Genomic DNA, 24,359 nt, shown 5'->3' with positions numbered 1-24,359 from the left:
GAGTTAAAGAGGTGATGAAACTAAAGACAGACCCAGGAGTTAAAGAGGTGATGAAACTAAAGACAGACCCAGGAGTTAAAGAGGTGATGATGAAACAGGAGTTAAAAATGAAACAGACCCAGGAGTTAAAGAGATGATGAAACTAAAGACAGACCCAGGAGTTAAAGAGATGATGAAACTAAAGACAGACCCAGGAGTTAAAGAGATGATGAAACTAAAGACAGACCCAGGAGTTAAAGAGGTGATGAAACTAAAGACAGACCCAGGAGTTAAAGAGATGATGAAACTAAAGACAGACCCAGGAGTTAAAGAGGTGATGAAACTAAAGACAGACCCAGGAGTTAAAGACTAAAGACAGACCCAGGAGTTAAAGAGGTGATGAAACTAAAGACAGACCCAGGAGTTAAAGAGGGGATGAAACTAAAGACAGACCCAGGAGGTAAAGAGGTGATGAAACTAAAGACAGACCCAGGAGGTAAAGAGGTGATGAAACTAAAGACAGACCCAGGAGTTAAAGAGGTGATGAAACTAAAGACAGACCCAGGAGGTAAAGAGGTGATGAAACTAAAGACAGACCCAGGAGTTAAAGAGATGATGAAACTAAAGACAGACCCAGGAGGTAAAGAGGTGATGAAACAAAAGACATACCCAGGAGTTAAAGAGATGATGAAACTAAAGACAGACCCAGGAGTTAAAGAGATGATGAAACTAAAGACAGACCCAGGAGTTAAAGAGATGATGAAACTAAAGACAGACCCAGGAGTTAAAGAGATGATGAAACTAAAGACAGACCCAGGAGTTAAAGAGATGATGAAACTAAAGACAGACCCAGGAGGTAAAGAGGTGATGAAACTAAAGACAGACCCAGGAGTTAAAGAGATGATGAAACTAAAGACAGACCCAGGAGTTAAAGAGGTGATGAAACTAAAGACAGACCCAGGAGTTAAAGAGGTGATGAAACTAAAGACAGACCCAGGAGGTAAAGAGGTGATGAAACTAAAGACAGACCCAGGAGTTAAAGAGGGGATGAAACTAAAGACAGACCCAGGAGGTAAAGAGGTGATGAAACTAAAGACAGACCCAGGAGTTAAAGAGGTGATGAAACTAAAGACAGACCCAGGAGTTAAAGAGGTGATGAAACTAAAGACAGACCCAGGAGTTAAAGAGGTGATGAAACTAAAGACAGACCCAGGAGTTAAAGAGGTGATGAAACTAAAGACAGACCCAGGAGTTAAAGAGATGATGAAACTAAAGACAGACCCAGGAGTTAAAGAGATGATGAAACTAAAGACAGACCCAGGAGTTAAAGAGATGATGAAACTAAAGACAGACCCAGGAGTTAAAGAGATGATGAAACTAAAGACAGACCCAGGAGGTAAAGAGGTGATGAAACTAAAGACAGACCCAGGAGTTAAAGAGATGATGAAACTAAAGACAGACCCAGGAGTTAAAGAGGTGATGAAACTAAAGACAGACCCAGGAGTTAAAGAGGTGATGAAACTAAAGACAGACCCAGGAGGTAAAGAGGTGATGAAACTAAAGACAGACCCAGGAGTTAAAGGGGATGAAACTAAAGACAGACCCAGGAGGTAAAGAGGTGATGAAACTAAAGACAGACCCAGGAGTTAAAGAGGTGATGAAACTAAAGACAGACCCAGGAGTTAAAGAGGTGATGAAACTAAAGACAGACCCAGGAGTTAAAGAGGTGATGAAACTAAAGACAGACCCAGGAGTTAAAGAGGTGATGAAACTAAAGACAGACCCAGGAGGTAAAGAGGTGATGAAACTAAAGACAGACCCAGGAGTTAAAGAGGGGATGAAACTAAAGACAGACCCAGGAGTTAAAGAGGTGATGAAACTAAAGACAGACCCAGGAGTTAAAGAGGTGATGAAACTAAAGACAGACCCAGGAGGTAAAGAGGTGATGAAACTAAAGACAGACCCAGGAGTTAAAGAGATGATGAAACTAAAGACAGACCCAGGAGTTAAATAGGTGAAGATTTTCTGTAATTTCAGCCAGAAGGAGCACTCACAAGCCAAAACGGGTCCCCGAAAAGTGTACACAATTGTGTACTATGTCATCCATTTCGTATGATATGTTATGAATTTGTAAGTGCTGAAGATCCTGGACTGCATCTTTAAGTGTGTGATGGGATTCTTTCAGTGGTTTTTACTTAACCTTTTACTGCAGTTTGCTAAATCATGGTCATACACAGTGTTTCTTGGTAGTCTTAATAAAATATACTTTGAAACAAAAGTATACACCTCACACACATTTTTGGGCATTAAAAAAAGAAGACACCTGTACCATGTCAGATATAGACATGCATTCAATTTTGAGTTCGGATCCCAAATAGACACTTATTATACATCACAGAAGACTGAAATATAACAAAACCGCTTGACATAGAAACACCAGATTTTCAGAATTTGTTTGTTGTTGTTTGTTTATGAATGATGAAATTAGTGAAAAATATGAATGACATTCCACCCATGAGGTCACTAGGTCATTTGACTACAGGAAAGGGCTTCCTCTCCTATCCCTGTTTCTCTGTGATTCCCTGTAAGATTATATTCCCCTGAGCTCTTCCCCGGCAATTATTGAGAAAAACTCTCCCTGCCATTCGTTCCCTCAACGTTTCCCTCACATTCACCAACCACAAGAATAAATCCTCTCTCTCCACATCAATTTATTCCTCTGTGGCTTTTTCTGTGGCGGTGTCCGTTCTGCAATAAGCATCGATAATTAGAAGAAAACTGTGTGAATGTTTGACCTAAGTTAATTAGAAAGTTTGCAGACTTGGCAGCAGGAATCAGCAGTGGAATAATGAATCATAAAATGGTTCATTACTGTGCCCAGGGAACACTCTCAATCTCAATAAACGGACATGGTCCCTGGCAGACAAATCAAACCAGGACTCATACACTGCCTCATTTAGCCGCTGAAAGGAACTCAATAAAAAAATAAAAAGCTTTTAGCTCTAAACGGTTTCTATTATTAAAGTCTCTCTCCTCCTTTTCTCCTTCTCTCTCTCTCTCTCTCTCTCTCTCTCTCTCTCTCTCTCTCTCTCTCTCTCTCTCTCTCTCTCTCTCTCTCTCTCTCTCTCTCTCTCTCTCTCTCTCTCTCTCTCTCTCTCTCTCTCTCTCTCTCTCTCTCTCTCTCTCTCTCTCTCTCTCTCTCTCTCCTCTCTCTCCTCCCTCTCTCTCTCTTTTCCTCTCTCTCAGGCTCTTTCTCTTGGTCCATCTCCCGTGTGTCAAAAACTCTGTTGTTGCCATATCATTACTATGCCTAACACAATTTTGTAAAAACTACTTGTCATGCAAAAACCAGCTACTTCCAATCCTCAAATATAACAGAGAAAACCAATCATATTACTAAAGTTTCATGGTTCGACCCTCTTCTCTTAGGCGTTCATTATCAAAGCACTACAATAACAACCCCTTCAAGTACACAGAGGATGAGTGCTCATAATAAACTCTATTCATTTACTCCATCCACAAAGCATAACACAGAACACTAAACTCATTCATACCATAGTCCACTAACATTTACTGCCTTAGACACATAATACCACACAATACGCCAGCTCCTGTGTAGATAGCACCCTGTTCATTTTCTATCCCATAGTGGCTGTGGCGTGGACACTGACTGTTTGTGGTTCAGGCAAACATGATGGGACACATGCCATGTCATGGGTTCCATCCAAAAAGAGCAAAAGACACAGTCACAGAAACTAGGGGGCTCACAACATAAATCAGAGATATAGACTACAGTAGATAGAGAAATAATCTGAGGGTATAGTAGAGGGTTTAAAACAGAGGGAGAGATTAGTATCAGAGGGATTTCAATAGAATGAACAGGCTCTGAAGCATTGCCGTATTTAATAAGTGATCTATAGTCTGCTGGTGTTTCCCAGGTAAAGTAACACAAAGACTCAGACATCAGAACTGAAGGAGAAGAGAACTTGCAGACTTGGCAGCAGGAATCAGCAGTGGAATAAAGAATCATAAAATGGAACTGATGAAGTTTTGGAGAAGTCATTTAGATAGTCAATCGCTCTATACTCAGCACACCAACTATACAGAGTAGCCTAGTGGTTAGAGTGTTGGACTAGTAACCGAAAGGTTGCAAGTTCAAATCCCTGAGCTGACACGGTACCGAACATGCAGTTAACCCACTGTTCCTAGGCTGTCATTGAAAATAAGAATTTGTTCTTAACTGACTTGCCTAGTTAAATAAAGGTAAAAAAATAGTAGATTCAATTACTGGACCTTATTGTAACTTTTAGATTCAGTTCCAGGCTTTTATTCTCTAATGCTGACCATGTCACTCTCCTGCTGCTCTGCTCCGTTCTTCCTGGGTTGGCCAGACAGTATTTCCTGCTCACTCCACTGACCCTAAAGCTCTTTCAATGAGCCCAGACCTCTCAAGACCCACAGACAAACATTCCACCCACATCAGTTCCTCATCAGTTCCTCATCAGCTCCTCATCAGCTCCTCGCCAGCTCCTCATCAGTTCCTCATCAGCTCCTCATCAGTTCCTAGTGAGCTCCCCTAGCCAGCTTGGGTGTTCCAGCAGAAGCCTTCTCCTTCGGTACTGAGCATGTCTCTGCCCTTTCGACAGCACTCCAAGCCCCAGGAACTCAGAGGTAGAAATGTCCCAGGAGGATAATAGGCAATTTTCTTTCAACTCTACATGAAAATCAGCTTTTAACTTGAGATCTCTGGGGCCATTTGGATCAAGCGTCTTAGAGTAGGAGTGCTGAACTAAGATCAGGTCCCCCCTATCGATGCAAATCTTATTCATTGCGATCTAATAGGCAAAACTGATCCTAAATCTGCACTCCTAATCTGAGATGCTTGATACATTTGCTTGACTTATTCCTAATAACATGATTTTATAGCTTAACACTACTGGTCATAATATTTTGTGCTACTGCTAACTCAATGTCCAAATATGAAATATGAATGAACATCAATGTCTACCTTTATGAAATGCATACAGTGCATAACCACAATATTGTATAACAAAACCATGTGTTGTATGCTTGTATTTAGAGTGTATCATATATGTGTTATTGACAGAAGCTAGGCTATTGAATGATTTGAGTGTGAGAATAACTGGCTTCTGTATATGAGTACTGCATTTTACTCAACTAAGAAGAAATAACAGCACTCACACAGCATGCTCACAACGGCGCTGGTGCCAAAACTGAAACAGCTGGGCCAATCTTTCCACTGCAGACTATGCACAGGGACTTGATTTTCCCACAGTAAACATTTTTTGCTGAGAAAAACTCTTTCAAATTAACATCCTCCCAGAGTATTCCATTCTACTACTATGCTTATATAATTCCCCGCAGGCTAAATCAGAAAGCCTTTATTCATATACAAGTCCCAAGAAAGGCATATCTTTGAGAGAATCTAGGGGCCAGCACAAAATGGCTACAGGAACAACAGGCAGGACTGATTGCTCCATGGTTGGTTCTCCATGTTCTTTGTCCCCTCGTCCGGGATAAAGAGCAGCTAACTCTGAAGATTGGCCGAGAGAGGCTGCTGGAAAAGCTTGTTAAAAACCGGGTTCCTAGCTTCTATGCCTCAGAAATAGAGAGGTTCTTCTGATGAAGAGGAAGACTGCAAACAAAACAGGTAGAAATGGTGGTCTATCTGTTCGCAGATAATTGGTGAATTATTTGGGATACAGAGTGTGAACACATTCATGTCCAACATATTACAATATGATAAGAGAGAGAGAGAGATAACAGAGAGAGTAACCGGCAAACTGGGAAAATTCCAAGAACATTAGCTTAGATTCCCATGAAGTTCTAGTTAGACTTTTATCTAACATTAGGATGATAACGTCTCAAAATAGATACAGTGGGGCAAAAAAGTATTTAGTCAGCCACCAATTGTGCAAGTTCTCCCACTTAAAAAGATGAGAGAGGCCTGTAATTTTCATCATAGGTACACTTCAACTATGACAGACAAAATTAGAAAAAAACTAAAGTAATTTTCTCTCAATACTTTGTTATATACCCTTTGTTGGCAATGACAGAGGTCAAACATTTATGTAAGTCTTCACTAGGTTCCTAAAACACAAAATATTCTCAGTTGTGATGACATTCATACAATGTTTAAGTTAGGTTGTACAGGACATTACCTTAATTCTGTAAGAATGTTGACATGGTCTAAGTTCTTTAAAGGTTCCAATAAAATGTTATGAAGTTATGGGAATTATCTGGGACAAGAATAGTATTGTGATATTCAAAAATGTTGAACAGAACATTCCCACAATGTGGCACAACGTTCCACAATTTCCAAATAAGTCCGTTTTTATTACATTCATAGCGTATTTGCTTTAGGCTTAACATACAATCCTATGAATATTCAAACAAAATGCATTTTTACCTTGTTTTGGTGGTCCTCAGAACATTTCAAAAATGTTATATTTCAGTTTGAACTAATATTTCCACAACATTCTCATCTCTTAAAAGCCAATTGGAATACATCCCCATTATGTTTCCATCCAGATTTAATGACTGTATTGTAGGCCCACTCCAAGGTGATAGACACACAGCATTTTAATCTAGAAGTTATTTGAACAGCAATGAATCATACAAATATAACCATATGTTTTACACTTCATATGTTGACAATCTTCATATGTGGGGTTTGTACCTGCAATGTTTGGTTCCCAAGCCAGGTCTTTCATACTCTGTGCCACCAGGGAAGTGCTCTGATGGATTCTTTTTTTCAGTATATAGCCATGGCTGTATGGTCAATCAGGAATTCCATGCTTCCTTTTAAACCTTCTTAGACATAACTAACGGTTAACTGGGTTAGTCACCATCACTTCCCCTCTTCCTCTTTATATTCTGCGTACCTCTGGGTCCATGTTTACCAGGTATTCAAGACTATGAGTGCTGATCTAGGAACACTTTTGCTTTTCAGATCATGAAAAATAAGACAGGCTTGTGTTTTCTAGTTGAACAGTTAATTGTTACAAAATGTTTTGTTTTTTACAGTTGGTCTAAATTCTGAATAACTGACTGGATTTACAAATTTAGCAGGCTGGGCCTCAATTTCTCTCAAAGGAAACATGGTTAAAGAATATGTGGGATTTAACCTGCAATCTTTGGATCTGCAGCCAGATCATTAACCCTCTGTGGCACCTGGGGATATCGGCATCCTGGCAGGGTCTAATATGGCCAATCAGGACACAGAACACCATTTCTGATTTATTAACATCATTCCATCCTGTTCATATGCTGTGTACTTGTAACAAATTTAAAATTCCATGAGTCTCTATATCACAATACAGTCCCCAAATGTGAATTACCATTAAATATGGAGAGAAACATAATTGGGATGTATTCCAATCTGATTTCTTATGCTTTAAGGAACTACAAATGTGCATGCTGAGAATGTTGTGGCAATAATAGGTCAAACTTAAATATAACATTTTCTAAATTGTGTGAATATTAATAGAATATTATGTTAAACCTAAAAGAAATATGCTATGAACGTCATCAAAACGGACTTATTTGGAAATTGTGGAACATTGTGGGAATATGAGAATATTCGCACAACATCCCAGACAACTCCCATAACTCAATTAAATGTTCTAGAAACCTTTAAAGAACTTAGACCACATGTTCTGTAAACATTCTTACAACATTAAGGGAATGTCCTGTGCAACCTAACTTAAACATTATATGAATGTCATCACAGCTGAGCATATTTTGTTGTTTGTGGAATATATCTCTTGCAATGTACCCACACTGTTCCCACAACCTAATTAAACATTAAGGGAACTTTTAAAGAACTCAGAAAGGCTGTTCCGTCAACTTTAAAGAAAATATGAAATGTGTTCTAGGAATGTTCCTGCAACATCGGGTGAATGTTTTATATAAAAATGCACGCACGCACGCACGCACGCACGCACGCACACACACACACACACACACACAGCTACTGTGTGAACACTACTGACATGTCCTATTATGTTACAGTAAGCAAGTGTTGACTGATACACAGAGGAGCAGCACACAGTGCTCAGCTCACACTGTTGGAGGCTGCTGAGGTCAAGGACGTCAGTGGAATAGTACATTATGAACCACATGGAAACCAAGCTTGATATCATTCCATTGACTCCATTCCAGGAGTTAATATGACCTGTCCTCCACGCAGCTCAGGACCCCCTCAGAAACAAAATGAGGAATCTCAAGGATTTATCCTGTTAGAACATGTGTAATAAAAATAATTGTATGTAACCTAGCAAAACAGGGCGGTAGGTAGCCTAGCGGCCAGTAACTGAAGGGGCGCTGGTTTGAATCCCTGAGCCAGCAAAGTGGAAAAATCTGCTGTTCTGCCCCTGAGCAAGGCAGTTAACCTCCTACAACAACTGGGCGCTGATGGCGTGGATGTCTATTAAAGCAGCCCCCCGCACCTCTCTGATGCAGAAGACACATTTTGGTTGAATGTATCCAGTTGTGTAACTGCTAGGTATCCTATTTCCTTCCCCAAAAAGGTCAGATCGTGTGTGTGGATGCCTGTGCAGCTTGGTACTTACAGCCCTTATAGATGTCTGTGGGGATCTGGACGGCGCTGTAGGAGTAGTTGACCTTGTTTTTAAAGTTGGGATCGTCCACAAACTCCAGCTTCATGGAGTAGGGGTTCTCCATCAGGTTCTCTTCCCCATCTCCGTCCTCCGTCTGCACAGAGAGACATACACAGAGAAAGAAACACACTGTTAATGAGATAAGTACAGTACAGGAGGAAATGCAGACAGACGAACGCAAACAGATATCCGCCCCGCAAAGCCACAAACAAACAGGAACACACTCACAAAGGATTGAATGCACAGGCACACGCACATACTCTCACGCACACACACACAGAAGCACACATGCACACTCCTGGATTAAACTACAAAAACAGCAATTACACCGCTTTTTAGGCCGGGTTTGGATTCTATTCTTTGCCTCGTCACAAAGCAACAGCAGGTATCAAAGTAGACACAAAACAGTTGGAATCAATTAGTGTCCAAGATGGCTATCACAGACACATTAGGTGGCACACAAATTAAGTCTGACAATAATAACTAACAACCAACACTACTTAATCACAGCTTTCTCTGCCACCCACACAGGCTGCATCTCCACTAAGCCCATGCAGTGTTAGGTTAGGAAGCCAGCTGGAGCTGCCTTGTGTTATGTTAGACATTCAGAACAACAGAATGTCTATTATTCTGTAGTCTACCCACTAGCACACAACACAGAGCTATAGAGCTATAATGTGTTTACTGAGAGGATGACCTCTTCCATTAGTATTTAGCTGGGTTAGCCCGGTACATTACTTTCACAAAGTGACAAATGTCAAATAAGGACAAAAGAAATGTGGGAGTAAAACTTTTCCTATTAATGTGACATTTAGGATTCGATCTTGATTAGCTATCGACAGAGGACAAGGCTTGCCTTTTCAAGAGCCAATCATGTGAAAAGAAATAGGAGTTAGATCTAAACACATCCTCTGGTGGAGCTGCAAGGTGCATACTGACAAAATATAGCACATACTGTATCTAATACCATACATGTAATCTCCGTTAACCTAGAAGTCAAGTTTTGCGTAATTTGGTCAGCTGCATGATTAACTTCTGTGTTCATACAGGGCCTTCAGTTAGTATTAATACCCCTTGACTTATTATGCATTCTAAATGGATTCAATATATTCCTTTCTCACCCACCTACACACAATACCTCATAATGACAAAGTGAAAACATGCTTTTAGAAATGTTTGCACATTTATTGAAAATTAAATATAGAATATCTTTACATAAGTATTCATACCCCTGAGTCAATACTTTGTAGAAGCACATTGGCAGTGATTACAGCTGTGCAGCTTTCTGGGTAAGTCTCTAAGAGCTTTCCACACCTGAATTGTGCAACTTTTGCCCATTATTCTTTTCTAAATTCTTCAAGCCCTGTCAAATTGGTTGTTGATCATTACTAAACAACCATTATCAGGTGGTGCCATAGATTTAAAAAAGATTTCTTCTTGGTAAGCAAATCCAGTGTAGATTTGGCCTTGTGTTGTAGCTTGGTGTCCTGCTGTCTGGTGGAAAGCACACTGAACCAGGTTTTCCTCTAGGATTTTGCCTGTGCTTATCTCCATTACATGTATTTTTTATCCTGAAAAACTCCCCAGTCCTTAACAATTACAATTATACCCAGAACATGATGCAGCCACCACTATGTTTGAAAATATGGAGAGTGGTACACAGTGATGTGTTGTATTGGATTTGCCCCAAACATAACACTTTGTATTCAGGGCAAAAAAAGTAATTGTTTTGCTACTTTCTTTTGGAGTATTACTTTAGTTGCAAACAAGATGCATATTTTGGAATATATTTATTTTGTACAGGCTTCCTTCTTTTCACTGTCAATTATGTTAGTATTATGGAGTAACTAGAATGTTGTTGATCCATCCTCAGTTTTCTCCTATCACAGCCATTACACTCTGTAACTGTTTAAAAGTCACCATTGGCCTCATGGTGCAATCCCTGAGCAGTTTCCTTCCTCTCCTGTATCTTCGTAGTGACTGGGTGTACTGATACACCATTTTAAGTGTAATTAATAACTTCAACATCCTCAAAGGGATATTCATTGTTTTTCATTGCTTTTTTTTATTTGTACCCATCTACCAATAGGTTCCCTTTTTTGCGAGGCATTGGAAAACCTCCCTGGTCTTTATGGTTGAATCTGTGTTTGGAATTCACTGCTCGACTGAGGGATCTTACAGATAATTGTATGTGTGGGGTACAGAGATGAAGTAGTCATTCAAAAATCATGTTTTGCACAATTATTGCACAAGGAGTGAGTCCATGCAACTTATTATATGACTTGTTACGTACATTTTTATTCCTGAACTTATTTAGGCTTGCCATGACAAAGGGTATGAATACTTATTGACTGAAGACATTTTATCTTTTCATTTTGAATTAACTAGTAAATATGTTGAAAAACATAATTCCACTTTGACATTATGGGTGTGTAGACCAGTGACTCAACTAACATTTGGTAAAAAATGAATTCAGGCTGTAACACAACAGAATGTGGAAAATGTCAAGTACTGTATGTGAATACTTTCTGAAGGCCCTGTACGTATTAGAAATGGAGAGTTCCGGTCTTCACCCTCCGATCTGTGGGGGCACACGTGTGAAGCACTGGAGCACCGCCTTAAACGTACAAATAACCAGTGACGAAAACCCCAACACTGAAACTAATACTGCTCGGATCTCACGCATCCCATTCAGTCCTGGCAGATTCTCTCGGTCACACGCAGAATCTGCCCACGGAGAGATTACCACCATTGAGAAGGTATGAGAGGAAGCCATGCTGAATATATAGCATACCATCAGGAAAGGGAAGCCAAGACATACAATTCTGAATCTACGCACAAAATACGTCTATACTGTGCATACTGTATTATAAGTGTAATAAAATACAATCCTACAACTGACAGACACATGTCAGTGCATAACACAAATACTCACACATCTGAAGAGGAGGGTGGTGGCAGGCAGAACAAACAAAACAACTAAGACAAAAAACAAATACTCAAATACAGTACAGTACAGTACAATACAATACAATACAGTACAGTACACACTGAGACATGCCCATATATCTCTCTTTAATGGAGTAGCAAAGGTTCATTGGATTTGACATGGTAAAAATGGTTTGTTTTTCACAAATTTGTATTCAAGCCTCATGCTCTGTGCAGGAATTGATCGATGGCCTGTCTTTAATTGTCTATTAAAAAGCAATTGCAAGCTGTTGTTGGAAGTGAAGGTAAGAGCAGAGCAGGCCGACAGTTGTGAAGATAGTCCACTGAATGTCAACGATAGCGACATTTTAGTGACAGACCAGGACAACATGCTACCTTACAGGAAACGCATCATCATCGCATCATCAACTGTCTCTGTCTCCCGCTCTGCACGTGTCGCTCTCACACATACACCTGCAGTACATGCACATACACGATTGTAAATCAAAGGTGACAAACATGAGCAAAAATCGATACAAACGTTCCGTCATAAAACTCACACTCCAGGCTATACCCTCTGGCTGCACTCTCTGGCTACACTCTCTGGCTGCACTCTCTGGCTACACGCTCTGGCTACACTCTCTGGCTACACTCTCTGGCTATACTCTCTGGCTGCACTCTCTAGCTACACTCTCTGGCTACACTCTCTGGCTGCACTCTCTGGCTACACTCTCTGGCTGCACTCTCTGGCTACACTCTCTGGCTGCACTCTCTGGCTGCACTCACTGGCTGCACTCTCTGGCTACACTCTCTGGCTACACTCTCTGGCTACACTCTCTGGCTGCACTCTCTGGCTACACTCTCTGGCTGACCTCTCTGGCTACACTCTCTGGCTGCACTCTCTGGCTACACTCTCTGGCTGCACTCTGGCTACACTGTCTGGCTACACTCTCTGGCTATACTCTCTGGCTGCACTCTCTGGCTATACTCTCTGGCTATGCTCTCTGGCTACAGTCTCTGGCTGCACTCTCTGGCTGCACCCTCTGGCTACACTCTCTGGCTGCACTCTCTGGCTGACCTCTCTGACTACGCTCACCGGCTGCATTCTCTGGCTATACTCTCTGGCTATACTCTCTGGCTATACTCTCTGGCTATACTCTCTGGCTACACTCTCTGGCTATACTCGCTGGCTACACTCTCTGGCTATACTCTCTGGCTACACTCTCTGGCTACACTCTCTGGCTACACTCTCTGGCTGCACTCTCTGGCTACACTCTCTGGCTACACTCTCTGGCTATACTCTCTGGCTGCACTCTCTGGCTATACTCTCTGGCTATGCTCTCTGGCTACAGTCTCTGGCTGCACTCTCTGGCTGCACCCTCTGGCTACACTCTCTGGCTGCACTCTCTGGCTGACCTCTCTGGCTACACTCTCTGGCTACAGTCTCTGGCTATACTCTCTGGCTACGCTCTCTGGCTGTGCTCTCTGGCTATGCTCTGTGGCTACACTCTCTGGCTGCGCTCTCTGCCTATGCTCTCTGGCTGCTCTCCCTGGCTATACTCTCTGGCTATAATCTCTGGCTATACTCTCTGGCTATACTCTCTGGCTGCACTCTCTGGCTATACTCTCTGGCTACACTCTCTGGCTACACTCTCTGGCTGCACTCTCTGGCTACACTCTCTGGCTACACTCTCTGGCTACACTCACTGGCTACACTCTCTGGATATGGCCCTTGTGTCATCACTTTAATCTCCACCAGGTTTCCCCTTTCTTATTTAGACTTACAAAACCCTACCAGACTTGACACTCCCCATCTCTGAGTCCTATCTCTCCCTATTCACCCCTCACCACACATTTGACAGTAAGAACATTACAATAAAACTTCCACAGCCACATTTTCAATTTATATCTCTTAAACGGTCTCCTATTCCTCCACTCATCTATTAATTCTGTCTAAACCTTCCTGTTCGCTTTCTCCCTCTTTGCCTGTCAATCATCTCCAACTGCATCCCAATATGAACCTGCCCCACTCAACCATAAGTTGAGGTACGTGGAACAAGGACGTGATAAGATGTGCTGTTTTTAACGGCGACAAGGTAAAAGTGGATTGTGTGGCAGTGACATTGAAGATTGGTTGACAAATATAATACAAGTCTAGCGATATTACAGCAAAGACAATGCATTTGTTCGTGATCATGCTTATTCATTTGCATCAGCAAGGGTGAGAGGGTTAGAGTTGGATGTTGATCTATCAGAGAGGTTCACTCGATTACTGATGCAGTCCTTCAAACACGCGAGGACATTGTGTTAAGGGCAGTTTGGTGGCATGGGTGATTAGGTAGGACTTGCTGGTTCATCGGTGAAGATGATTAGGTTAGAGATGCTGGTTTATCAGATACAGAGAAAGTGGGTTAGGAATGCTGGAAGCGTTAGTTCCGAAAAAAGTCTCTGGGTTAGAGGGTGAAGGGGATTGGCTTAGAGAAAAATGGTTGCATTATTTACAGTGAAAGTGATTGGCTTAGAGAAAATAGTTGCATTATTTACAGCGAAGTTGATTGGCTTAGAGAAAATGATTTCATTATTTACAGTGAAGAAGCTGAGTTATCAATAACGGTGAAGGTGATTGGCTTTAGAAACCCCTTGTGCATCAGCAGCGTACTATGGAGTCCCTTCCCAGTGTTTGTTTATCCCTCAGCCTGACTGTCATTTCAGTGAGGCCCTTTTTCCCCGAAGAGCCCAATCATAATTAACCAAGGCAGCTTCTAATTAGGAGCTAAATAAATCCACACAGGAAAGACTGATTGGTTCATTTTCTTCAGCCATCCGCCACCTGTTTTGCTCGATTCATTACCCAAATTGTTAATTTCATCTCCCCATTCTCAATGTTTTATTCAAAGGTTGAAGAGGCCAGGAGCAACCTTTTGAAGACTCTTATTTCCACCTTTACCCATCCAGGGCTCACCCAGACTACAATCATCTCTCGCTCCTGATCCAGCTTATCCCTTTGATATTATTGTGTGTGTGTGAGTGTGTGTGCAACCAGTTTGAAATAGCTAGCTAGTTTTTCAATCGGTGAAATCACTAGCTCTGAGACTTTGAAGTAGTTGATTCACTCGGCTTTTGTGGAGCAATAGGTAATGATGCTTCATGGAAGGCGGCTGTTGATGTTTTCAGAGGGTCCATGGTTCGAGCCTAGTTGGCTCAGTTGGCCTTGGCCAAGCTGCTGGGGTTTCTGCGCAGAAGGAGATGGTCAAAGAGGGGTGAGTGTAACCGGTGTGAAATGGCTAGCTAGTTAACAGTGTGCGCTAGTGATGTCACTCGCTCTGAGACCTTGAAGTAGAAACAAACTGGGTTTTCACAGTGTAATGTAATGCAAAGAAAATCAAAACACTAAATGACTGTGTTTCAAATGGAATGCCAAGCTAGAATAAGAATAGTTTTGCCAGCTAGATGGCCGACATCTCTGCTACTTGCCCTCAACCAAATCGTTACCTTGGAACATAATTTACAATTTATACGTATTTCACTAGCAGCCAAATAACAGTATCAAATCAAAGTGAGATAATGCATAACACAGACCATTGCAATTTCACCCCGAGTGAGCGATGTCTGTTCCCTGCTGAAGCCTAAGTAATAATCTTCTATTGGGGGGCCTGATCTTGTCTCTTTCATTTGGGTATTTCTTGCAGAGAGATTTCCCCCCCAACAATGGCAGAAAATACAACTCTAAAATCAATAACTTATTATTCTACACTCCTAGAAGATATGTGCTAAGTAGAACCATATAGGGTTCTTCAGTTTGTCCCCATAGGGGAATGCTTTTTGGTGCTGTTTAGAACCCTTTGCAGATGGTTATATCTAGAACCCTCTATGTAGGGTTCTTCAAAGAACCCCATGTATATGGTTCTACCTAGAACCCTCTATGAAGGGTTGTACCAAGGACAATTGTATCATCTAAAGGTTCTTCCTAGAAACTTCTTTGAAGGGTTCTACCGAGAACCCTTTTATCTTTGGACAGCGCTTCCTAGAACCCTCTATGAATGGTTCCACCAGCCTTATTAGCCTTTAACAATGTATTATTTAAGACAATACATTATATAAGGCTTTTATTTGAGGGCCTAGTTATACCCTAACACAGTGGTGTTACGAATCTCCTAGTTTACAGGCCAAATGAGGCCTGTAAGTCACACTATGCTGGCGTGCAAAGCAATGTGTAATTCCTATTGGAATCCAGCCAGGGTAAGGATATCCAACAAGTGGAATTTTGTACCACCCGGAACCTGCATTCTAGAATGACTGGCAGGGTAGGGAGTAATGCATACTGAGACTGCCTCAATCATCTAGACTTGAACAACCATCTCAGTAACGGGTGCAATAACTTCAACAGATCGGATTAGTTTAGAAAACTGTATGTTATTTATCTTTGTGTAGCATAAAATTAATCAACCAATCAATGTACATGCAAAAACACAGATATTACACTAAAACAAACAATTCTGAAAATGATCTCTGCAATAGAGCATGCTGGGAAATATTACTGTATATATGGTTCTACATAGAACCTTTCTTGTCTGCCAAACAATCCTTCTTGACTGAATTATTTTAATCATCAAATAACCCTTTCTTCAAAAAACAGTTCTTAGGATGCTAAAGGTTGTAGGTAGAACCCTTTGCCGTACAAAGAACCCTTGTCTTCCAAAATGGGTTCTTCTGATCAAAACGGTTCTTGGTAGAACCGTATCCATCTGCAAAGAATCCTTTTGGAACCCCTTTTTCTAAGAGTGAACTGATAGCAAATGCGGTGGTGCTGGGACCAAAAAGACAGGCCAAGACATCATGCCTATGACATTTAATGTGTCCATGTGTGTCTGTGTGTGTATTAAATTCATAGTAAGAGGGATTTATAATTGGAACCTGACAATGAAAACAGTTAATTGTCAAAAGCCCAGGGTTAGAGTAGATTAGAGTTTATTAGTCACATGCACAGGGGGACAGGGGGAGCAGGTCACTGACTAGTGGTGGCTATTCAGCATCCTGATGGTCTGGGGGTTGAATCGATTGGCCAGTCTGACAGTTTTTGCCATGATGCTCCTCTACTCCCCGCGTCAGAGTGATGGAACAGGGCGTAGCTTGGGTGGCTGAGGTCCCTGATGATCTTCTTAGCCTTCCTGTGTCAACTATTTCTATATCCTATTTCGCAACAAAGCATCCTTCACGCTGCCAAACATACCCTTGTAAAACTGACCATCCTACCAATCCTCGACTTCGGCGATGTCATTTACAAAATAGCCTCCAATACCCTACTCAACAAATTGGATGCAGTCTATCACAGTGCCACCCGTTTTGTCACCAAAGCCCCGTATACTACCCACCATTGCGACCTGTTCGTTGGCTGGCCCTCGCTTCATACTCGTTGCCAAACCCACTGGCTCCAGGTCATCTACAAGACCTTGCTAGGTAAAGTCCCCCCTTTTCTCAGCTCGCTGGTCACCATAGCATCACCTACCTGTAGCACGCTCAGGTATATCTCTCTAGTCACCCCCAAAACCAATTATTTCTTTGGCCGCCTCTCCTTTCAGTTCTCTGCTGCCAATGAAAGGAACAAACTACAAACATCTCTGAAACTGGAAACACTTACAGTGGGGAGAACTAGTCTTTGATACACTGCCGATTTTTGCAGCTTTTCCTACTTATAAAGCATGTAGAGGTCTGTAATTTTTATCATAGGTACACTTCAACTATGAGAGACGGAATCTAAAACAAAAATCCAGAAAATCACATTGTATGATTTTTAAAGTAATTAATTAGCATGTTATTGCATGACATAAGTATTTGATCACCTACCAACCAGTAAGAATTCCGGCTCCCACAGACCTGTTAGTTTTTCTTTAAGAAGCTCTCCTGTTCTCCACTCATTACCTGTATTAACTGCACCTGTTTGAACTCGTTACCTGTATAAGACACCTGTCCACACACTCAATCAAACAGACTCCAACCTCTCCACGATGGCCAATTCCCAGAGAGCTGTGTAAGGACATCAGGGATAAAATTGTAGACCTGCACAAGGCTGTGATGGGCTACAGGACAATAGGCAAGCAGCTTGGTGAGAAGGCAACAACTGTTGGCGCAATTATTAGAAAATGGAAGAAGTTCAAGATGACAGTCAATCACCCTCGGTCTGGGGCTCCATGCAAGATCTCACCTCGTGGGGCATCAATGATCATGAGGAAGGTGAGGGACCAGCCCAGAACTACACGGCAGGACCTGGTCAATGACCCGAAGAGAGCTGGGACCACAGTCTCAAAGAAAACCATTAGTAACACACTACGCCGTCATGGATTAAAATCCTGCAGCGCACGCAAGGTCCCCCTGCTCAAGCCAGCGCATGTCCAGGCTCGTCTGAAGTTTGCCAATGACCATTTGGATGATCCAGAGGAAGAATGGGAGGAATGGGAGAAGGTAATGTGGTCTGATGAGCTTTTTGGTCTAAACTCCACTTGCCGTGTTTGGAGGAAGAAGTAGGATGAGTACAACCCCAAGAACACCATCCCAACTTTGAAGCATGGAGGTGGCAACATCATTTGGGGATGGGGCCATGTATTGTGAGATCTTGGCCAACAACCGCCTTCCCTCAGCAAGAGCATTGAAGATGGGTCGTGGCTGGGTCTTCCAGCATGACAACGACCCGAAACATACAGCCAGGGCAACTAAGGAGTGGCTCCGTAAGAAGCATCTCAAGGTCCTGGAGTGGCCTAGCCAGTCTCCAGCCCCGAACCCAATAGAAAATCTTTGGAGGGAGCTAAAAGTCCGTATTGGCCAGCGACAGCCCCGAAACCTGAAGGATCTGGAGAAGGTCTGTATGGAGGAGTGGGCCAACATCACTGCTGCAGTGTGTGCAAACCTGGTCAAGAACTACAGGAAACGTATGATCTCTGTAATTGCAAACAAAGGTTTCTGTACCACATATTAAGTTCTGCTTTTCTGATGTACTTATGTCATGCAATAAAATGCAAATTAATTACTTAAAAATCATACAATGTGATTTTCTGGATTTTTGTTTTATATTCTTTCTCTCACAGTTGAAGTGTACCTTTTTGATAGAATTTACAGACCTCTACATGCTTTGTAAGTAGGAAATCCTGCAAAATCGGCAGTGTATCAAATATTTGTTCTCCCCACTGTATCTCCCTCACTAGCTTTAAGCACCAGCTGTCAGAGCAGCTCACAGATTACTGCACCTGTACATAGTCCATCTATAATTTAGCCCAAACAACTACCTCTTTCCTACTGTATTTTTTATTTTTATTTATTTATTTTGCTCCTTTGCACCACATTATTTTTATTTCTACTTTGCACATTCTTCCACTGCAAATCTACCATTCCAGTGTTTTACTTGCTATATTGCCTTTACCTCCCTTATCTCACCTCATTTGCTCACATCGTATGTAGACTTGTTTCTACTATATTATTGACTGTATGTTTGTTTTACTCCATGTGTAACTCTGTTGTATGTGCCGAACTGCTTTGCTTTATCTTGGCCAGGTCTCAATTGTAAATGAGAACTTGTTCTCAACTTGCCTACCTGGTTAAATAAAGGTGTGATGGGGGGAACAACTGGTGTTGAAGAGTCGAGGTTGAAGAGTCTCTGTCATGCCTTCTTCACCATGGTGTTCGTGTGGTTTGACCATTCCAGCTTCTCAGAGATTTTTTTTTTTTTTTTTGAACGTCTCCACTGCGCCTCCGTTGATGAGGATGGGGGAGTGCCCAACCTGGCTCCTCCTGAATTCCACAATCAGCTCCTTTGTTTTGCTGATGCTGAGGGAGAGGTTATTTACCTGGCACCCCGCCGTCAGAGTGCCTACCTCCTCTTTGTAGGCCGTCTTGTCGTAGTTGGAAATCAGGTCTACCCACTACTGTAGTGTCTCAGCAAACTTGATGATGGAGTTGGAACTGTGTGAGGCCATGCAGTCGTGGATTTACATGGAGTGCAGGAGGGGACTTGTTGAAGATCAGTGTGGAGGAGATGACATTGCCTACTTTCACCACCTGGATGAGTTCAGTCCCAGGGCCGGGAGCTTTGTGGTGAGCTAAGACGACACTATGGTATTGAAGGCCGAGCTGTAGTCAGTGAACAGCATCCTCACAAATGCATTCCTTTTGTTCAGGTGGGTGAGGGCAGTGTGTAGTGCAATTGCATTGTCCTTGGATCTGTCTGGGGCGGTAAGCGAATTGGAGAGGGTTGAGTGTGTCGGGGAGGTAGGAGGTGATCTAGACTTTGACTAGCCTCTCGAAGCACTTCATGATGACGGAAGTGAGTGCTAGGTGTTGGTAATCATGCAGTTCAGTTACTTTCCCTTTATTGGGCACGGGGATGATAGTGGATGATAGGGGATGATAGTGGATATCTTGAAGCAGGAGGGAACAACTGCCTGAGCGAGAGAGAGATTGAAAATGTCAGAAAACACATCAGCTAGCTGGTCTGCACACACATGCTCTGAGGGCATGGCTAGAGAAGCCGTCTGGGCCGGCAGCCTTGCGAGGGTTAACACGTTTGAATGACTTACATATGTCCTCCGTGGAGACCGTAAGCATGTGGCCCTTGTTATCGTCAGGGGTTCACCTCTGCAGCACAGAGTCGTAATGCTTGAAGCGTGAGAAAAAGGTGTTTAGCTTGTCCGGTAGCGCGGCGTTGGTGTTCGCAATGTGACTGGCTTTCTTTTTGTAATCTGTGATCGTTAGAAGCCCCTACCACATACGCCTCGTGCCCGACCAGCTGAATTGCTCCTTCACTTTGTCCCTATACGTGTGTGTCTCATCATCTTGATCGATCTGCGCAGGTCGTATTTGTACTGTTTAATCATACAATTGTCCTCGGTCCCCTTGCCGTGTAATCAGCAGCTAGAGTTTGGTAAGGATAAGGGCAAGACTAGTGGGCTAGACCTCAAGATAGTTTTAACATGAGGTGTTAATCAGCAGCTAGAGTTTGGTAAGGAAAAGGGCGAGACTAGTGGGCTAGACCTCAAGATAGTTTTAACATGAGGTGTTAATCAGCAGCTAGAGTTTGGTAAGGATAAGGGCGAGACTAGTGGGCTAGACCTCAAGATAGTTTTAACATGAGGTGTTAATCAGCAGCTAGAGTTTGGTAAGGATAAGGGCGAGACTAGTGGGCTAGACCTCAAGATAGTTTTAACATGAGGTGTTAATCAGCAGCTAGAGTTTGGTAAGGATAAGACCTCAAGGTTTTAACATGAGGTGTTAATAAGACTAGTGGGCTGGGCTAGACCTCAAGATAGTTTTAACATGAGGTGTTAATAAGCAGCTAGAGTTTGGTAAGGATAAGGGCGAGACTAGTGGGCTAGACCTCAAGATAGTTTTAACATGAGGTGTTAATAAGCAGCTAGAGTTTGGTAAGGATAAGGGCGAGACTAGTGGGCTAGACCTCAAGATAGTTTTAACATGAGGTGTTAATAAGCAGCTAGAGTTTGGTAAGGATAAGGTTTTAACATGAGGTGTTAATAAGACTAGTTTGGTAAGGATAGTGGGCTAGACCTCAAGATAGTTTTAACATGAGGTGTTAATCAGCAGCTAGAGTTTGGTACGGATAAGGGCGAGACTAGTGGGCTAGACCTCAAGATAGTTTTAACATGAGGTGTTAATCAGCAGCTAGAGTTTGTGTTAATACAGCTAGAGTTTGGTAAGGAGTTTGCTAGTAAGAGTTTGGTACGGATAAGGGCGAGACTAGTGGGCTAGACCTCAAGATAGTTTTAACATGAGGTGTTAATCATCCCACTACTAAGCAATCCCATCCAATGCTTCCTCCACACATACTACTGTGGAATATTCCTTTAAAAAAATGAATAGCCGCTATATGCTGTTTTTACGCCTGGACACAGAGAACCGGAGATGGAGGACACAGACAGTGTCACCTTTTGGGCAGGCAGAACTGTGGTGGTACTCACTTACGTTCCCAAGGGTACTGTGAGATACGGGTGCCACAAAGGCCATCAATTCAAAGTTGTGAGCGATATGGAGTCCAGAACATCTGGCGAACATTCTAATTATGGAGTGTTTATACTGGAGGGTGGAGGGACGCACTACAACCCGGGAGAGAAAGGGATGATTGGATGAACAGACATGGGGAGAGGATGGACGGAGAAGACCGGACAGAGGTTAGTTTAGAGGGAGGGTACAGGAGTAAGGGTCAGCTGGAGAGAGTAAACACTGTGGACCAGTGACAGGACACAGGGTGGTGATGGAGGTGAAGGAATAGGAGGGTGGAGAAACTAAACACTCCTCCAAAAGCTCCCTCACTTACCTCTTCATAACCAGTCACTTGGTTCTGGACACAATGGAGGTGGGGTGACCTTTAGCGGTATGCTGTGGTGCGCCATGGGTTTTGTCAGGGGCTTGGCCCCAGCAGTACCATTTTAATGATGACCGATGTCCTCCAATTAGACGTGTTGACAGGCCCTAAAGTGCTGTGTCATTAATCACAGGAGGGCTGCCTCCGCACACCATGAAAATCACACCGTGATTTATAACATAGCTAGCTCTTCTCTCTGTCCGTCCACATATTTCTCTATCTCCATCTTTTTCTTTTTTCTCTCTCTGTCCCACCATTACTCTCCTCCGTCTCTCTCTGTCTCCGTCATCTTTCTCTATCTCCATCACTCTCTCTCTCCTCTGTCTCTCCCTCCTAATTCATTCCTTCCTTCCTTTTGTGCTCGGACAATGTAGGGAATTAATCCATTTGATACTGATAGCCAATTAATCAGGTGGCTTGGTAGCACAAAGAGGAGTGGTGAGTCACTGTGACCTTTACATCTTCTGGAAGGACTAATAACTGTTCCCAGACCAGTGACAGACTAAGGCATTGTCAGGACACCCTGCATAGGGCTCCCGAGAGGCGTCACTACAGACCCTGGTCTGATTCCAGGCTGTATCACAACCGGCCGTGATTGGGAGTCCCATAGGGTGGCACACAATTGGCCGGGGTTTGGCCAGGGTAGACCGCCATTGTAAATAAGAATTTGCTCTTAACTGACTTGCCTAGCTACATAAAAATAAAATTCCTTCTACAGAGGATTGTGGACTCAGCAGGTGGATCTATAGGTGACTCATATTAATAGCGACGTTACATGAAGTCTCGATAGTTACTATACAGCCATGTACAGTTGAAGTCACAAGTTTACATATACCTTAGCCAAATACATTTAAACTCAGTTTTTCACAACTCCTGACATTTAATCCTAGTAAAAATTCTCTGTCTTAGGTCAGTTAGGATCACCACTTCATTTTAAGAATGTGAAATGTCAGAATAATAGTAGAGAGAATGATTTATTTAGGCTTTTATTTCTTTCATCACATTCCCAGTGGGTCAGAAGTTTACATACACTCAATTAGTATTTGGTAGCATTTATTTTAAATAGTTTAACTTGGGTCAAATGTTTCGGGTAGCCTTCCATAAGCTTCCCACAATAAGTTGGGTGAATGTTGGCCTATTCCTCCTGACAGAGCTGGTGTAACTGAGTCAGGTTTGTAGGCCTCCTTGCTCTCACACGCTTTTTCGGTTCTGCCCACAAATCTTCTATGGGATTGAGGTCAGGGCTTTGTGATGGCCACTCCAATACCTTGACTAGTGTTGTCCTTAAGCCATTTTGCCACAACTTTGGAAGTCTGCTACCAAGCTTTAACTTCCTGACAGATGTCTTGAGGTCATTGTCCATTTGGAAGACCCATTTGCGACCAAGCTTTAACTTCCTGATGAGATTGAGATGTTGGTTCAATCTATCCACATAATATCCCCCCTCATGATGCCATCTATTTTGTGAAGTGCACCGGTCCCTCCTGCAGCAAAGCACCCCCACAACATGATGCTGCCACCGCCGTGCTTCACGGTTGGGATGGTTTTCTTCAGCTTGCAAGCCTACCCCTTTTTCCTCCAAACATAACGATTATGGCCAAACAGTTCTATTCTTGTTTCATCAGACCAGAGGACATTTCTTCCCATGTGTAGTTGCAAACTGTAATCTGGGTTTTTTTATGGTGGTTTTGGAGCAGTGGCTTCTTCCTTGCTGTCGATATAGGACTCGTTTTACTGTGGATATAGATACTTTAGAATATGTTTCCTCCAGCATCTTCACAAGGTCCTTTGCTGTTGTTCTGGGATTGATTTGCACTTTTTACGCCAAAGTATCATCATCTTTAGGAAGACAGAACGCGTCTCCTTCCTGAGCAGTATGAAGGCTGCGTGGTCCCATGGTGTTTATACTTGCGTACTATTTGTACAGATGAACGTGGTACCTTCAGGTGTTTGGAAATTCCCCAAGGAAATTGCTCCCAAATTGCTCCCAAGGATGAACCAGGTCTACAATTTTTTTTTCTGGGGTCTTGGCTGATTTCTGTTGATTTTACCATGATGACAAGCCAAGAGACACTGAGTTTGAAGGTAGGCCTTGAAATACATCCACAGGTACACCTCCAATTAACTGAAATTATGTCAATTAGTCCATCAGAAGCTTCTAAAGCCATAACATCCTTTTCTGGAATTTTCCAAGATGTTTAAAGGAACAGTCAACATAATGTATGTAAATGTCTGACCCACTGGAATTGTAATACAGTGAAATATAAATGAAATAATCTGTCTGTAAACAATTGCTGGAAAAATTACTTGTGTCATGCACAAAGTAGATGTTCTAACCGACTTGTAAAAAACTATAGTTTGTTAACAATAATTTCTTTGGAGTTGTTGAAAAATTAGTTTTAATAACTCCAACGTAAGTGTATGTAAACTTCCGACTTCAACTGTAT

The 24,359-nt window shown here is 42.4% G+C and overlaps 1 protein-coding gene across 6 annotated transcripts in view; it reads right to left on the bottom strand.

Annotated features, from left to right (window-relative positions):
* The window catches only part of LOC124002966 (voltage-dependent calcium channel subunit alpha-2/delta-2-like), a 359,322-nt gene that overhangs the window by 112,945 nt on the left and 222,018 nt on the right, over nt 1-24,359 (bottom strand). For all 6 annotated transcript variants that reach the window (XM_046310832.1, XM_046310833.1, XM_046310834.1 and 3 more), the window contains one exon: nt 8,574-8,715. In XM_046310832.1, the coding sequence (XP_046166788.1) occupies nt 8,574-8,715 (142 nt within the window). The remainder of the gene's footprint in view (nt 1-8,573; nt 8,716-24,359) is intronic.

The sequence above is a fragment of the Oncorhynchus gorbuscha genome, linkage group LG18 (genome assembly GCF_021184085.1).
Source record: "Oncorhynchus gorbuscha isolate QuinsamMale2020 ecotype Even-year linkage group LG18, OgorEven_v1.0, whole genome shotgun sequence".
Classification (NCBI taxonomy): Eukaryota; Metazoa; Chordata; class Actinopteri; order Salmoniformes; family Salmonidae; genus Oncorhynchus; species Oncorhynchus gorbuscha.
This window is presented reverse-complemented; position numbering and strand designations above follow the sequence as displayed.